The sequence below is a fragment of the Periplaneta americana genome, chromosome 7 (genome assembly GCF_040183065.1).
Source record: "Periplaneta americana isolate PAMFEO1 chromosome 7, P.americana_PAMFEO1_priV1, whole genome shotgun sequence".
NCBI classification, from domain to species: Eukaryota; Metazoa; Arthropoda; class Insecta; order Blattodea; family Blattidae; genus Periplaneta; species Periplaneta americana.
Genome location: NC_091123.1, coordinates 113,736,066 through 113,749,747, shown reverse-complemented (window position 1 = coordinate 113,749,747; position 13,682 = coordinate 113,736,066). Strand labels below are relative to the sequence as shown.

The 13,682-nt window shown below is 33.6% G+C and overlaps 1 protein-coding gene and 1 long non-coding RNA gene across 3 annotated transcripts in view; both read right to left on the bottom strand.

Annotated features, from left to right (window-relative positions):
* Positions 1-13,682, bottom strand: part of Coprox (oxygen-dependent coproporphyrinogen-III oxidase) — a 120,567-nt gene that overhangs the window by 60,722 nt on the left and 46,163 nt on the right. The window contains exon 8 of one of the 2 annotated variants that reach the window (XR_011333139.1): positions 8,482-10,351. Coding sequence is in view for 1 of the 2 variants with exons in the window: in XM_069831189.1 (XP_069687290.1) it covers positions 10,232-10,351 (120 nt within the window). In the remaining variant the exon portion in view is untranslated. Of the gene's footprint in view, positions 1-7,072; positions 10,352-13,682 lie in introns of those variants that run through there. The other variant, XM_069831189.1, reaches the window with a different exon arrangement.
* LOC138703371 (uncharacterized) overlaps positions 1,885-13,682 on the bottom strand; it is a 366,139-nt gene continuing 354,341 nt past the window's right edge. Inside the window, exon 2 of the long non-coding RNA XR_011333141.1 lies at positions 1,885-7,865. This is a non-coding gene — a long non-coding RNA (uncharacterized lncRNA). The remainder of the gene's footprint in view (positions 7,866-13,682) is intronic.

Here is a 13,682-nt window from a genome sequence, read left to right as displayed (position 1 = left end):
GTGAAAAGGAACTGAAGCTCACTGAATCACATTCAAAGTTTGAGTTGTGTATTAGTGAAGTGCAGTGTAATATGACTGAAAACGATGCCGAAAACAAAAACTGCAAAAATGAAGCATAGAAGAATATGGTAATAAGTATTTTAGAGGAAACAAGGAAAGTATTACTAGTATATTATGGAATACAGGAATACAGGTTCATGAAACAAGATTTTTACGTAGATATTGTAATACCAAAAAACATCCACATATTGATTTACTATCGGCAAAGGAACAGAGAACTGAAATCCCATCCACATCATATTCGCTGTCTAATAAACAATCACGAGTTGTTCGGAGACTTGTGTGAGATGTTAATAAATGCAAATATTCATTTGCATAAAGTGAAAAATCCTCACCTTAGTGGATTTATTGAAAAATGTAAAGGGAAGAAGGTTCAATCAGAAACAACTTTGTGGCAAAATTATTTAACTTTGTGCTACGAAAGAGTAGTCAGTACCGGTAATATCTGACAAAATGTAGCAGATAATTTTATCTGCTATATTTTGTCGAGTATTATTAACAACCATTAACAGTTCCTATCCAGGCAGGGATGGCAAACCATTTCTGACTAGTGTGCCAGTTAATGTCTGATCTATTATTTTCAATTGTCTGGTGTGCCACCTTTCATTTTCCTTTCCTTTTCCTTTCGGCTAAGAAGGTCATTAATTCATGTGACACTATGCAAAGATTCATCTTTAGGGACGAGGAAAGCTTAATAAAGACAATAATTCGTTTTAGTTTTCTATAGTTGAGTTGCCGAGATTTCCTTAAGTCAAGAAGCAAAAAGGAAAACCTGGGCAACACCAGATGCTGTTTTTTTTTTAATCCAATTTAATAAACCCTATTTCACCCTGAGGTATATTAGGGTTATAGTTGGTATCAAAATACATATTTTATAAGCAATAAACAATAATAAAATTATCATACAAAATTGTGGTCAAGGTTACAATTCACATGAATTGTGTACAAGAATGCACCTTAATGAAAGAATGGATCGTTTCATCAAGCTCAAGGCATGTCTCTATATTTATATCTAATGGTCATAGGAAGAAATATATATATATATATATATATATATATATATATAATAGCTATTAAACATGTCATTTTAGAAGCAATAAATAGTTATACTAAGAGATGGCTTAAAATTTACGAATTAAATACATTATTTAGTAACAACAATTGGCAATAATCAGGTATTACAAGAAATGGCTCAAAATTAGAAATCAAATGCCTAATTAAAATAAAAATTAAAAGCAATAGTACAATATTATAGTATGTGAAATTGAAGACTTACAGTTTCATTATAGTTGATTGGAACTAATACGATTTTTTTCCCCCGGAATAATTTAACATTTTACATTTTCACGAATATTCTATTCAAGAAGGACATGAAATACTTATATGATTTGGAGTTGGTAAGTATATTGGTTAATGGTTTGGTAAATGTATAATTTAGAGTGTTTAGTAACAACTCAAGCTCGTATCTTTCACGGCAAAAGACTGGACAATCATATAATACATGTTTGACATCTTGAGATTCCTCCCCACAAATGCAGATGCTTTTAGCTAGTAATATATAAACTTTATCTCTATCTCTATTTTCAACATATTATATGTGTCTGATAGACAGATGAGACATTCTGGTTGAAAATCTTCTTCCATGTCTTTAGTCCAGAAGTAATTTCTTCTTAACATTAGTGTAGGAAGTTGCGGCTTTAATTTGAGCAAATGCAGCTGTAAGTTTTCATATCTGAAGAAGAAATGTCCTGGGAAAAGAGTGTGTCTGACAGTTCTATATTAAAAAATAGGAGGGAAAGGGGTTAGAAATAATAACTGAAGAAGTTATCTGCATGGTCATTTTATTTTATAATAACCAAAATGTTATAACCACTATTAGAAATATGTTCCTTATATCCCTTTACAACAAACAAAAAAACATTTCACAATAAGTGAATTATATAAATTATTTTAGGTTCCTTTAAGCATGAAGTGGTGGAATGGAAAATTTAAGTAATCTCTTGAATTAATTTAGTTATAAAGATAAATTGATTTTATCTCTAAATATATGTCACTAACAAACAAGTTTTATTTCACTGTATATTCACAAAAACAAATTAGAAAAAAAGAGAATTCAGTGGAGCTTCGATTTTTGTGGAAATTCTACTAATCGTAATTTTTGTTGTATAATGTACCAGAACATTTCTTTTAGATGACTAACATTCACACAATCTCGAGCATCCCATCATGCACCCAATCAAGAGAAGATTAAAAAAATGAAGTACTGATAACAGAATAATGTATTCACTTCAGCGCTCCAGGCATTAGCTTCAGAAACACTGTACGAAATTGCATATCTTTAGACCACAAGGAACTGTAACATGTCATCTTCAGACTAACTCTTCTCATGTCTTGTATGCATGTGTTGTTTATTTAAACATTTTATGTTAAATATGAAAGTGTTTAGAGATTATATTTCGTGTAGATAATATACAAGGTGATTCAGTGGCTATGTTACAAACTTTTAGGGGTGATAGAGTAGACAATTATGAACAACTTTCATATAGGAATCTGTGTTCGGAAACATTTTCTTTGGTAGTAAAGAGCCAAGATACGTTAGTCAATGTAACCAGCTAGATTCGAATTGAAGGCCATCCTTTTGAAGTTTGGTTGCAAATGATTTGTTCCTGTTAACGTTGGTGATTTCTCATAAACATGATATAAGCTAGTTGGCTTTGTAAATGATATTTTCACCATTTAAACCTTGCAACTAGCTGATATGCATTTCATTTATGGAAGAGCAAAAGAAAATGAAAGGAAATTAGCAAGGTTCAATCAGTCAAAATATCATTTACTATGCCGACTAAGAGCCCGAAACTCGTGGCACCTGCGTGAAAGACGAATTGGCATTCACTTACATGGACTCGTCCAAAAGTGTTGCTGGAGGGGTGTTTGAACAGTACGCTCTATGAGTAAGCAGTCGTCCGCACACACAGAACCCCCCAATCCGAAGCCTCAGAAAGAAGCTCATGTATGTTGGTGCCACAAGTTTGCGATCGGGGTCTACCATATTGATGATAAATCACCAATGTTTGCAGGATGAACTGTCTGCAACCAAACTTGAAAAGGATGGTCTTGATTTCGATTCTAGTTGATTACACTGACTAGCATATCTAGGCTTGTAACTATGAAACAGAACATTTCCGGACATAGGTTCTTATATGAAAGTTGTTCATATTGATGATCCCTATTCCTAAAATTTTGTAACATGGTCACTGAATCACCCTGTATAATCATTCGAACTCATAATCTAGAAAAAAAGATGTTTATTGGTTGTTTTATTTTCGGAACAAACTGTTGCCATACCATTGGTTTAAATTATTTGATTATCGTTTTGATAATTCACAGTTTTATTGTAATGAACTACCACGACACTTGAAGCTCTACTGTATTGATTTGGTAAGGGAAAAATAAATGTTATTGAAAATATAATCAGGAAAACTAGATTGATACTTATTACTAGACATCGGATTTTTAGGCACTAAAAATTGCAGTTTTAGGCGCCTAAAATAAGCTCAAAATTTGTAAAATTAGGCTCTATTTTAATGAAAATAGGCATTTTAGGCACATCAAGGTATCATACTTATTTCTTTCACTGAAATTTTTAGTTATACATTAAAATACGCACAAAAAAGTATGTTTAAACATTAAAAAAGAATATTATATTCTATTTATAAACAGAGCTGCACAAATTTAATATATTGAAACTAATGAAATAATGATTATTGATATCAAGATTACTCATTTTAAGTTATTGAAATTCAGTTCCATGCTCAGACTTTATTATAATTATCTGCACAGTACACCACCAGAATTTTTTCTAAATTCTCCACAATTAACCTTTGCCTTTTGTCACTGAGAATCATTTTGAAAGCAGAAAAACTTCTTTCAACCGAAACTGATGTGAGAGGCGCAAATTTTAAATTACGTACAATAGAAACATCAATACTTACTGGAACATTTACACTTTCCCCCGATATCACTCTTGATACTTTTTCCAACAATGAAAATCCTACATTCTTATTTAATACGTTGTCCCACTTATTTTTTAACTTTTTTCCCAGTTTCGCCCAAAGCAGAATGTATGTTTACTTGAGCTTCCTTTACTATTGCTATTTGGCTACAAAGAGATTGTTTTTCACGTTCTAATTGTTCAATGCTTGCAGGTATGAAAGAAAAGTTTGATGTTATGTAGGCAATATTGTTTTTCACTCGTGAGTCATTCAGACAATCTTTCACTGCTTTCACACACGCTGCACTCTCAGTTTCAGGTAATTTATCAATAACTGTGACCACTTCTTTAAAATACTTAGAATAATACACCACTGACTGAATCCAGGTTCCCCATCGTGTAACAACCGGCTGAGGTGGGAGTGGGATATCTAGAAAGTTCTCTCTGAATATTGAAATCCTGGATGGGGCTTTACAAAAACTTTTTTTGTGTTAGAAATAAACGAATTGACAAGAGGAAATTCATTCCGGATTGTTTCAGAAACCCTGTGAAGGCCATGTGCTAGACAGGTTACATGCGTGAGGTTAGGATAAAATGTTTTAAGAAGTGGAGCTGCAGCAACCATGTATGAGGCAGCATCAGTACAAAACAACAGAACTTTAGAATCGTCTATATTACCTGAGTATAAAGACTGTAGGCCTTTATTTACAAAATAAGCAATGGCTTGGCTATTCACTTTCGAAAGTTCCTTAACACATACGAGGTGTGGAATCGAAGGTCCATCAGGACTAAGTTTTCCTACTACCATATTTGCTATATACCTATTCATAGGATCTGAGGTTTCATCCACAGAGACCCATATGTAAGAATCACCTATATCCTCCCGAATGGAAGCTAAAGTTTCATTGTATATTCTGTCTAAGTAATTTTTTCTTAGGGTCGACTCAGATGGGATATTTTGTTTGCAGTATTTTTGTAAAAACTGTCTTAAAACCGGATTTTCAATTGCATTCCAGGGAATGTTAGCAGCAACAAACGCTCTGGTTAAATCAGCATAGAAATTGCTGCTGAGATTGGATGAAGTAGGCTGTGTTAGTAAAGTTTGTTGCAGTTGATTTTTCTGCTGAGCTTTAGCCTTATGAGCCACTCCTTGCACATGCTGCTTTAGGTGGCACTTCTTTTCTTGCGAAATCTAAAGATGTAAAGTAAACTGAATTAAAATAAAATCCTAATTGTTGTATTGCCGTATTTCTATCACAAAGTTAGTGGGTTCGAACAATCAAAATTTTAATGACCTGCAAATACTTTAACTATCGGAATTTAAAAGGTTAAAGTGTAGTGGTCTTAAAAATAATTATACCTCAGGATAGCTCAGTCAGTGTATAAATATTATAGGTCTACTCATTAAAATTAATAGAATTTATATATTTCAAATATTGTTACATACCTGTTTGCTACAAATCTGCAGAATATTATTTTTCCATCATAAGTGAATTCTGAATATTCTGTTAGCCATTGCCGGATCAATGTAGATTTTGCACTTATATTTTTCGGCATTATCGCGTTAAACTTCACAGGAAAACGTCCTACCGCTCAAAACTTCTCAACACAAATAAGGTGAGGGAAAGAGCAACTGTTAACGAGCATTCAAATGAACCATTGTTATAGAGATTCAATTGGACAAAAATACAAAGTTCCACTTATTGTTGCATTTCCTGGTAGTGTTAACACTAGGAGGGCCATTCTTTTAAATATTTTGTAACGGTTTACCCTACTAATTCGCAGTTTTACGACTTTTCATAAATATTTCAAAAACACTCTTTCTCCAAAAATTGTGATTTTATGACACTCTGAAGGGCAGTACAGCTAATCGGTTTCAGACCGAAAACAGTCATTTTTATAGTATAGTATATCTCTGAATCGGTAGCAGCACATGTTGTGATTGTTGCCTGCTTCAAAACTAAGGTTGGTTCTTTGTCGGCATTTATGCCTCCAAACATGTTAAATTCGGTGAAATCTATTGCGAATGTCGTGAGATTCAAAACATTTTGTTTCCTTTATCAATGGTTTCATGGCCGGTGTGAAGCAAACTTTCCACTTTTTAAATGCCTTAAATTTCGCAGTGAATGCATGTATAAATTATAAAAAGTAAGAGTAAAATGCGAAACTTTATAGTGAGTTAGGCATTTTTAGGCGAATATTAACAAATTAGGCTCTAATAACCGTTTTAGGGCATTTTAGGGCACTATAAAACTCTTTGAATACCTTTCAATTTCCATGAAACATAAATATTAATAATTATTTTTACTTTTCTCCTAAAGAAACAAAATAGGCATTTGCCCTAAAATCCGATGTCTGCTTATTACATCTTACAAGCTCCTTATGTAAAATACGAGTAGGATCAGTCCAGGAGGTATTGCGCAGGTTTTATTTTCTTTATTTTTCCCCTGCACTAAGAGGTGCATAAATTTAATAATAGGTATATAAATCAAGTGTAACATATTTTGTTGTCAATATAAATCTGTCACTACTCGTCAAATGCACTACAAATTAAATTTGTGGAGATAGATTTGAATGAGTATGAATTTAATGGTACTGTATGTATCTTTTTTATGATCAATGATCCAAAGGCAAGTTGTGTTTTAGTAAGGTTTTTACCTCGTTTTGTAAATTATTATTCTTGATTCCATGTTATTTTTAACCAACTCGTAGACTACTGAAACATTTTCTTGATGCAACTAAATAAGGAGTAAAAGTACGTAGCAGTTCAAAGTAGCAAAAATATACCATGTGGAGAAGTCATCCATTGAAATCAAACTGTATCGGTATCACAATTACTGGTAAATTAACCTCTGATTTAACATACTTGCTTTTGAACTAAGGAACTAGCTTTATTATTTAGGAACTTGCTTTTGAAATAAAGGATATTCATGGAACATTTAATTAGGACTTACTGCCTTACTGCCTTTCATTAATATATCATGTTAAAAAATATGCATACAAATTAACATTTAACCATGCTGATGTGAAAGAAATTTTTTATTAATTAAATTCATATGCTACAGTACTTAGGAACAAAAATGCACCGAAAATCATCTCTTCATATAGCTTACAATAACTGTAGTAAACTTTAACATTAAATTAAGTTACTTTATGATTATGAAGAAATGTATGAGTATGCATGTAGAAGTCTTACATTTTTCCTGAAGTAGTGAAAATTTTGTTATTTAGAGAGCTTCTATTATCGTTCTTTGTTTATAAGTCTTACAAGGTTATCAGAAATTCACAAATGCATGGGAAATTTTTGTACAGTGGACAAATATTGAAAGTAAATTGGTCACTTAATTATAAAGGACACACTATCAAGAAATTGGAACTTCCGTTATATGAGACATTCCCATAAATAAGAGCATTTTTAGAGGAAAAAAGTATGTATTATAGACTGGCTAATAAATTATTTAAACTAAGAGCATAAAAATGTCCATGAAAAATCAGCCTGAGCACTTGATGAGAAGAGGTAATGTCTATTTTAGTGAAATATTTGTTAGCCAGGATGAAGATACCGAGGTATGTATGTATGTATGATGTACAAAATAGATGTATAAGAGACTTCAATGATATTTAAGGCAAACTATTGGCTATTGCAAATCAATCATTTCTCAACAAAAGGTGAAGCTTATCTTGCTAAAAGTGACTTGTAATGAATCCTGGATTCAGTTATATGAATCCGGATGAAACAAATAAATATGAATTTAATATTTAAGTGGGGGAAATGAACTGGTCACCCTACCCCATTATCTCCTGGCCTAGTTGCCTCATAGATTAGATTAGATTAGATTTATTTATTTAACCTGGTAGAGATAAGGCCGTCAGGCCTTCTCTGCCCCTCTACCAGGGGATTACAACTATAACATGAACAATAAGATTACAATTAATATTAAATTTACAATTACAATTACAATAAAAATTAAAGTACGACAAGAATACCTGATTAATGAAAGCTAGACATTTTATCATAGAAGTTAAGAACAAAGAATATTTTTGTATTTACTAAATTACAAATTAAACCTACAATAACAAAATTCTATAGTGATGAAATTACCGGATATTGAGATATTTTGTGGTAGATTAAAAGAACTATTTACAAGAAACCATGTCTGAACGAGTCTCAATTACTGACCAAGTGCCTAGTAAGTTTGCGTTTGAATTGAATTTTATTTCGACAGTCCCTGATGCTAGCAGGTAGCGAGTTCCAGAGTCTTGGCAGGGCTATTGTGAAAGAGGATGAGTATGAAGAGGTGCGATGGGATGGTATTGTTAGTATTGTTTCATGGCGAGAGCGTGTGTTCAGATTGTGGTGGGAAGAAAGGTAAGTGAAGCGAGACGACAGGTACGAAGGAATAGAAGAGTTCAAGATTCATAAGTGGTGCCTTGTTGGTATCACTTGTAAGGTTCACACCTGTCTCCGGACAGTTGCCTAAACAACAATATTTAAGTATAACATATTTATCCTGTAGTAGTATTAGTTTCTAATTATTGTTTGTCTTCATATTATTCTTTTATATTATGGTACAATCTTAAGTACCTTATTCACTGAATGGCTAGAATGTATACTTTCCATGACAGATACCTGGAAAGAGAGTCCAAATGAAATTTGTGGTGGACAAAAGCAGTACAAGAGCAAGTTATTTTTGGGACACTTTCATCTTCTCTGGCATCGTTATACCATTAATTCTCTATTAATTGTGTACTTCCATCATCGTCCTCTTATCCCTCTCCTTCTCCACATCATCATCCACCTCTTTTTCATTCTCTTTGTTATCCTTGGTATATACAGAGTGTTTTTTACGCAATGTTCCACTTGCCAGTTTCCATCCAGGTGGCAATAATTCATTACTGCAGAGAAGTTTGAATGAACTTTCAGTACATTTAGTTGATCCTTTAGCACAAGTTCAAATTCTGTTACTGTAAGATCTCATCACAATATACACTTACAAATAAACGTAACATGGCTTGGAAGTTCTGGGAATTATTCTCTTAAATGCAACCATTCACAGTATGTTCATGTAGATCATGAACGTAAAATTAAAAGTTTGATAGCTCTAAGGTCACTTAAATTTGCATCTTAGTGAATAATTCAGCCAGTCATAAGATAGAAATGACACATTAATGGAAGACTGACAATACAATCTAAGCATAAGGTAGAGCTAGCACTGTATCGACATGCTCTTCGTCTTAATGGTACTTACAGAAACACAGCGAAACCCACTTGCAGTAACAGATTTAGCTCCAAACTGTATGATATAAAACATAAACAAATCTTTTTGACTCAGCAACAACAAACAGTTGAATCCTTCTCGTGGTTGAGTCCTTGAATCGACAATACCACTCAAAAGCGAATAGAATTGTTTATTCCTTACATACCATAAGTTTCTCAATCTGAATGCTCGAATTTTTTTCATCTGTCCATGATGAAAATATTTTTAAGTTTCATTTTCTGAACAACAATGGGTGAGGTCTGGTAGTTGCAGAGTATGGTGTGAAAACATTTTGTAGGTTCATCTCCGTATATGCATTGACGATAGCATCTCAAACAGCGAAGTATTCTATTGCTGTGGCATAAAGAGAAGGTGACTAATAAATACAATGATTGAGTACCAGATATCAATATTCCTGCCATTAGAAATAAAGTGAAATTATTACAATGTTTTAAATGTTACTAGTGTAAGTGGAACTGTGATGATTAGTAACACATTTTCCCCTCTCTCAATGTCATGCTCTTATGCTATGAAATTCAAACCTGCCGTATTAATTTTACATAAATTTTTCTCAGTCAACATAGAAATACTAAGAAAAGATTCCACTTCATACAATGTTATTGTGAAATGACAAAACATGGCGATTCCATTAAAACTACTGTTCAAATAGTCAATGATTTTCGATTCTTAATACTGTTCATCCCCAAACCACTCACTTTCTTGTGAGACTGTCATACTTATATATGTAGTAAGCCAGATTAAGTAATGCTACAATTGTAATATTCAGTTCATCACTGATTCCTTGTACTCTTAAATGATTCATACTACACAAGTATACAAGTAGTAAAAATAATTTACACATCAGTAGAAAAATCTATAAAATTACTCTTACAGTAATTTATACTATGGAATGCACAGTTAATTACAGTTTCTTATCATGAGAAACATTCTCAATCCCCAGCCAGTCTCTTGGATTTCTAAGAACTTCCAGAAGTTTTCCTTCTTTTGATTGTGGAGTAGGTGTATGCATGTATTCCCATCTCTGTAAACAGTAAACAAATAACACTATGAGAGAAAAGTTAATAATTATGTAAATTGTGTGTAATGTGAAACTATCTTGCATGAGTGAAAAGATTCTAAATAACTAAATACTGTAACTAACTATGTAACTAGTAATTAAATTAGTAACTAATCTCCACCCATCATAAGAAAAAAGCAATGTAAACAAAGCTAGTAAGTATCATTCCGCCATAGTCTGTTCTGATTGGTAGATTTCTGCAGTGGTACTATTTGAGGTACAGTCAGTTACAACGCCAATCTAATTATTACTTTGTATTGGATGTTATGCATTCCGCTTTCATTTGCAAATTTTACAGTAAGTGAGGGAAGTGAGACAGTATGCACTGGTATGGAATACCGTCACTGCTTTCTATGGCCAGAAAACATACCATTAGTGAAAAATGACATACTGTCAAAAATGTGACCCATAAAAATTTGTTTATACATTTCTTCACAGCAAAGAGTAGGCCTACTACCTGTTTGATTCCCACGTTTATTGTCTGCTTTCAACGGTGGTATTTCAAGTATAGACGACTGTGGTCTGTAGTTTGTGGTGGCCATTGTTGCCAATTTAGTGACTATCATTTTTGTTGTTGTTGCACTTTTTATTTACAGTATAATTAAGTAAAGAACTCTGAAGCTTTAACATTATTTTAAATGATAAGTCTCAATGGACATTGCAAAATAATCTAGTAAATAACTGAAGTAACTTGAAATTATTTTATTAAGAAATTTAATGTGCTGCGTAAGCTTCAAAGATTTGCATTACTGACTGCACAAAACAATTTATTGTATACGTCACATATGTGTATGTTGTAAGGGAGGGAATATGTCTTTTTTTAAATCGAGGTATGCCAGGGGAAAATTTTGGGGTAGCATACCACCTCTGGTTTTTTTCCCCACTTCCCTCACTGATTACAGTACATTAAATTACAGGAAATTCAATTTGATATTTAACACCGTAACAAGAAATGTTTTATTTCTATAACAATATCTTCTCCTCACGCACTTTTGCAATCACACGTCATTGCCTGTTGTTTAATTCTTCTACTGATATCAATATATAATGAAAGTTTGTCACAAAATGCAAAACTTACTGATGTTCTAGTTGCTGCTACTTTCACGAAGAAGGCTTACTCCCAAATCAGAATCACTGGAAGAAGAGTCATTTCCGATGTTAATAATTAAACTGCCCACCACATGGTCCACTTTTCCATCCAGTTCCACATCTGCTACTCTTCAGAAATCACATGTCTGATATGTTGCCACACCTCGGCCATGATCTCTTGTAATGCAGCGTGGACAAGCTCCCGCACTTCACATAATTTGAACGTTCAATTACTCTCTTTTCACCACTTCTTAACGGTTTACCTTTAGAATGTTTGATGATATCACTCGGTCCTGCCATTATCACTGCGACTGGATCAGCCATAATCACACAGTATTCTAGGCAAGCGATACAACACGTAGTGCACTAGCGGTACTACTGCAAACTGTCGTTTGAACTGATTATCTGTTACAAATGCAGGAAGATGCAAATACTCAGAATTCATATTATTGGTTGCAATTGAGCCGTTCAGAGCAGAAGTGGTGTAAGTCAAAAATGGGTAATGAGAATTAAAGTAAACATTTTGTAAAATACAGCGCAAAGTAGCATTTAATATTCAATTTATTTAAACTATTAGTAGTCAGTGGATAGCAAGAAGGCCATATTAATTGCTACTTTGCGCTGTATTTTACAGAATTTTTACTTTAAACCTTATTACCCAATTTTGACTTACACCACTTTTGCTCTGAATGGCTCAATTAAGTCTTACATCAGTGAATCAACCACTGTGTAAGATTTATTTCCGTGCCACATACGTTTTAAATTTATATATCTGTATGAGAACAGAGACGAAAGGTGCTAAACAAAAGGGTTTCTTCAAGAGCATTGTAGGTGATGAGGTCAGGCACCAATCATAGTACTTCTAACCATGTGCTTCTATTTACTTTGCTTTTTTCTTATAATGGACGGAGATTAAGTAGTTAAATAAGTAACTAAATAATTAAGTATGGAAGCATGTAATTAAATAAGTAAATATGTAACTAAATAAACATAAGTAATTAAACAGGAAGAGCATTTTTAATAGTTTTTCGTTTGCTTTAATGATTATAACTTGTAATGTACATTGTTTTGGGCGGCCGGGTAGCTCAGTTGGTAGAGCAGCTGGCTACGGACTGGAAGGTCCGGGGTTCGATCCCAGGTGGTGACAGGATTTTTTCTCGTTGCCAAACTTTCAGAACGGCCCCAAGGTTCACTCAGCCTTCTATAAAATTGAGTACCGGGTCTTTCCCGGGGGTAAAAGGCGGTCAGAGCGTGGTGCCGACCACACCACCTCATTCTAGTGCCGAGGTCATGGAAAGCATGGAGCTCTACCTCCATGCCCCCCAAGTGCCTTCATGGCATGTTACGGGGATACCTTTACCTTTTTACCTTTTTAATGTACATTGTTTTTTGCCCAGGAGATGCCAGGGGTAAAATTGAAATATTTAATAAATTCAAATACGAACATTGCTGGTTTAATTAACTAAATACAATAATAATTACAGTAGACTGATAAGTAAGTTGAGTTCCAAAACAAATTTTAACTGCATTTTCAATATTTTTATGGAGTTAAAGGATCAGATGGACGGGTTTGAGTTAATAATGATTGGGGTTGGTCTGCCTTTCTGCTGTACTGATAGAGGAGAGTCTGGTAGTATCGGACAGTGCGTTTCTTTCATCTACCACCATATGCTAGTACCTGAATAACATGGTTACGTTTCTCTATGCGACATCACAGAAACATAACCATGTCAATCAGGTACTATCATCGTGTGGTAGATGAAAGAAACTCACTGTCCGATATTACCCAATGTCCGATACTACCCGACTCTCCCCTATAACTGAAACACAACTGAATATATACAGCACTTACTATTACTTATTAATGGAGAAAAATTCGTTCCGGCACTGGGAATTGAACCCAGGACCTTCAGCTTGCCGCTGAGTGCTCTTACCATCTGATATATGCTGAGACCTGATCCACAGTGCCGGCAAACTCTCCTGCTTTGTATTGTCAGTGGCCTACTACCTACATTTTAAGACATGTAAGTTATATATGCAGGGGCGCATATTTTAATGACTTTATGGTCATTTCAACAACAGTTTTTGAATCACTGTTAATGCTGATATATATATATATATATATATATATATATATATATATATATATATATTATATCTGGACCTCGCCGTCCTCTATTGAATATTGTGTAATCAATGACTTCAT